The sequence below is a fragment of the Erigeron canadensis genome, chromosome 4 (assembly GCF_010389155.1).
Source record: "Erigeron canadensis isolate Cc75 chromosome 4, C_canadensis_v1, whole genome shotgun sequence".
NCBI classification, from domain to species: Eukaryota; Viridiplantae; Streptophyta; class Magnoliopsida; order Asterales; family Asteraceae; genus Erigeron; species Erigeron canadensis.
In genome coordinates, this window is record NC_057764.1 from 35,747,025 (window position 1) to 35,751,610 (window position 4,586).

Below are 4,586 nucleotides of genomic sequence, written 5' to 3' on the forward strand. Positions count from 1 at the left end.
TAAAAATAATAAAATAAACCTTGGCCCACATTCTCAATGTTTTATGAGAACAAACTCAGAAGCAAACTCAAACCCCAATGCTAACAAAGTGAGACTTCGAAATGTTTGATCCAAGCATATATTTTCTTCGGAGATGGCCTAAGAATGGACATGGCTAATTGGCTATACAGCCTTTCAAATCTCCATCATTACTTACACAAATTTTCTTTTCAATCTCATACATTTGTTGTATTGAATACGAACGATGATGGTATGGTAGTGGCGTGTGGTGGTTGTGTCGTCCATGGCGGTAATGGTGATGAATATAAAAGTAATTGATGTTAAAGAAGATAGTGTAATTTTTTTTTAACAATTGAGATAATGTAGTTATTTTAAGAATTGAAGGATTTATGTTGTACATTATTTATTAAAGGTTTTATAGATTTATTAGATGAATATGTTTAAATAAATAAAAAAAACTATTTTAAGTAGTTTAATTTCTTATTTGAAATTAGTGGGAACTGAGTTTCCTTTTATAATATTGAATATTAGTACCATCTGATCGAAATGCAGTTTTAATATAACACATACATGGTTTTATAAAATCAGTTTAGTAATGCTTATAACTTTATAAGTCAATAAATTGATATGCTTGTTGGATAACAAATTGCTCATAAAGCACTTTTATAAACTAAAATAAGCTAATAAACTGTCTCTAAATAATAAGCTAAACTAAGCTAAGACAAACAGCCCTTAAAAACTCCACATCAATCTATTACTCGTACAATTACTACTATTATAATAATGTTTGTAGAACAAACCAACCAAATAAAAAGATGATGTTTCTGTTGATACACTTTGATTGGGGGCTGATAAAACAAACGTATAATAATCAAAATTTGTATGGTAACGAGCAATATAATTTACATTTGCCACTACTTTGCTTGACCATCCAACACGTGGTGACCCTCAAAGTGGACCTCTCCCACCACCCCTCCCCCACTATTTATATCCCTTGTATTCCTTCAAATTCAAAACCCACATCATCAGCCTCCTCCTTCTGTTCCCCCAAACTCTCATTCATTCATACTCTCTTTTAGCAAGTGTAATTATATTCCTTTCTAACTATTTTATACTACTACATTGTTGTTATTTTGTTAAAAAATAGCTCCCTCACACAATATTCAAAAATGACATCAACTTCAACTTCTTTTAGTAGCATTTGGGCTAGTCCAAAATCTACATTACCATCCTCATCTCATAAATTCTCACCATCTTTCACAAATTTCCCTAGTAAAAAAGTTGCAAAAATCAATAGTGCACTTGTTACTTTACCAAAAAAATCAAAATCTCAATCTCATTTCGAGTTACCATTGTCAAAAACACCAGACTCATGGAACTTGTTACAAAAACTATCCGCTATGGCTCTAGACGCCGTCGAAAACGGGCTAATTCAACACGAAAAAAAACACCCATTACCCAAAACAGCTGATCCGAATATCCAAATATCCGGGAACTTTTCTCCTGTACCGGAACAACCGGTTCAAAGTAACTTACCGGTTATAGGCAAAATCCCGGATTATATAAACGGAGTCTACTTACGAAATGGGGCTAACCCGTTATTCGAACCAACTTCGGGCCATCATTTATTTGATGGTGATGGTATGGTTTACTCTGTAAAATTCGATAACGGGTCAGCGAGTTACGCTTGCCGGTTTACCGAAACACAAAGACTTGTTCAAGAACGTGCACTTGGTAAACCGGTTTTCCCGAAAGCAATCGGGGAGCTCCATGGGCATTCGGGTATAGCGAAATTGTTATTGTTTTATGCACGTGGGTTATGTGGGCTTGTTGACCATAGTCAAGGCATTGGGGTGGCGAATGCGGGTTTGGTTTATTTTAATAACCGGCTTTTGGCTATGTCGGAAGACGATTTGCCGTACCAGGTTAAGGTTATGTCTAATGGGGATTTGAAAACGGTCGGAAGGTATAATTTTGATGACCAGTTGAAGTCAACTATGATTGCACACCCGAAACTTGACCCGGTTTCAGGGGAGTTGTTTGCACTTAGTTATGATGTCATTAAAAAGCCGTACTTGAAGTATTTTCGGTTTTCGGCTGATGGGAAGAAGTCGAAAGATGTTTCAATTGATTTGGGGAAACCTACAATGGTACATGATTTCGCAATCACCGAGAATTTCGTGGTGGTCCCGGATCACCAGGTGGTTTTTAAGATGTCGGAGATGATCACCGGTGGGTCTCCGGTCGTTTATGATAAAAAAAAGGTGTCAAGGTTTGGTGTACTTGATAAGTATGCCGAAAATGATTCGGGGATTAAATGGGTTGAAGTGCCGGATTGTTTTTGTTTCCATCTTTGGAATGCATGGGAAGAACCCGAACACGACGAGGTTGTCGTGATCGGGTCCTGTATGACTCCTGCTGACTCGATATTTAATGAGAGTCACGAGGAGTTAAAAAGTGTTTTGTCTGAAATTAGATTAAATTTAAAAACCGGAAAATCGACTCGTCGAGCGATAATTTCGCCCGAAAGCGACGTTAACCTCGAAGCCGGGATGGTAAATAAACACCTTCTAGGGCGAAAATCGCAATATGCTTACTTGGCAATAGCCGAGCCATGGCCTAAGGTTTCGGGTTTTGCTAAAGTGGACCTCTCGACGGGCGAAACAAAGAAATTCATCTATGGGGACCAAAAATACGGGGGTGAACCTTTGTTTCTCTCCCGAGGCCCAAACTCTGAAAGAGAAGACGACGGACACATCTTGACATTTGTACACGACGAAAAGACATGGAAATCGGAACTCCAAATCGTTAACGCCATCACATTAGAATTAGAGGCAACAGTGAAGCTACCCTCAAGAGTTCCATATGGTTTCCATGGGACATTTGTAAGTGCCAAAGATTTGGCTACACAAGCTTGAAGAAAGTTGAAAGAGTGTCAAAATGTGTCATTTTTGGTTCAAGTTCGTGTTCAGTACAGGTTCAAGAAGCGGTGATCCGTACATATATAGCTACACTACTCCGGTTATAGCAGAGATTTTGCCAGAGGGATGGTTGCATATACGTCCCCGGGAAATCTAGTCCGGAAAGTTAAAATGTTAAATAGTATTTGAGTACATACTTTTTTTAGCACAGTCTGTTTGTATTAAAGATTATATTATCATTGGTCATAGAAGCAAATATATTTTGTCATAGTTACAAATACAAATGAATCTCTCTCTCTCTTTTTTTTTTTCCTAATGTCTTCTTTATACTAGAACTACAAGAAGTCATAACAAAATATAATTTATAAATAAAAGAACTAGCATTTGAAATGCTACGAGTTTAAAGCAAAATAGGTCCATAAGAATTAAGAAAAATTAAAAAATATTGAAGGATTTTCATCTTGTAATTGACTAATAGTATGAAGACTTGAAGAGAGATTAAAAGAAAGAATAACAAATTAACATAGATATAAAACCATAAAAATATATAATAGAACAAAAAGTTGAATTTAGCCATCTGGTTCTGGTGAAATGAAACCTACCACAACATGCAGAACGCAAGGATCTTCAAGTCAGAATCAATTTGGTGAAATCAAAAATATTCTATTTTGGTTTTAGTCATATGTGTTTTAGGTGTTTTTGGTAGGCGTGTTGATGGGTCGGCGTCATGTAATCTGCACACGAGTCGCACATACACCCTAGTACATGTTCCTCGATGTTGAGTGGCATTCCCGAAGCGCGGTGGATTTTGTGGAGGTTGGAGGATGAGTTTGGGACGTTAATGGTTACATTGAGTCGTTAAAATGAAAATGATTATCCAACTTGAGAATAATATAGTTTACTTGTGGGTAGAATAAAACGTGCAACAATCACAGATTATTGGCAGACAACTTTTATGATTTTACTGTACATATTAAATTATTTTCTTTAGAAAAATGATGTCGAAAGTTCTAACGTCATTAACAACTTATTACATGTTTAAAAATTTATACATTATATATCAAAACTCATTGCTTAGAATACAAATTTTAATGCATAAAATTAATTTACTGACAAGGTGGTCATTAAAATTTTTTTATGTATGTTTCATATTATTAATAGACATTAAATAAAGTTGGTATTTTTAAAATTTTAAATTTCGTGCAGACTTTATATATAAAATGTAATTAAACTTTCATTTAAATATGAAATAAAAACCAGATTATCCAAGACTAACAAGATTTTATATTGTTCAAGACTAACAATTTTTTTTTTCTTTCAATAATATGTCTTTTGCAAATAGAATAATAGAAAACATACTTTTATATTAATCTATGATCATGATGTTGACATTAGAGTAGTATTTTTCTTTACTCGTATTTTGCGCATAACGGCGCGAAATTCGTTACCTAAAAAGATTTGGCAATATTGGATTTAACTACTTAATTATTGAGCAAGCCTGTTTTTTGGGAGTTAGGTGTTAGCATATGGGGATGTGTAACCCCATCGGGGAAAAATGTGTAACCCCACTACGGAGGGTATTAGCGGCGACGTCGTTAATACTGCGGGCTCCCATGTCTATAATGATAAATCTAAACGAGAAATTAGCGCCCCCTGTCAGTGTCA

The 4,586-nt window shown here is 35.4% G+C and overlaps 1 protein-coding gene across 1 annotated transcript; it reads left to right on the top strand.

The window, feature by feature from the left end:
• The first annotated feature begins 1,047 nt into the window (after nucleotides 1-1,047).
• Nucleotides 1,048-3,205, top strand: LOC122595814 (9-cis-epoxycarotenoid dioxygenase NCED1, chloroplastic-like). Its single transcript, XM_043768263.1, has one exon. The coding sequence runs from the start codon at nucleotides 1,170-1,172 to the stop codon at nucleotides 2,916-2,918; it is 1,749 nt and encodes a 582-aa protein (XP_043624198.1). The 5' UTR covers nucleotides 1,048-1,169; the 3' UTR covers nucleotides 2,919-3,205.
• The last annotated feature ends 1,381 nt before the right edge of the window (nucleotides 3,206-4,586 follow it).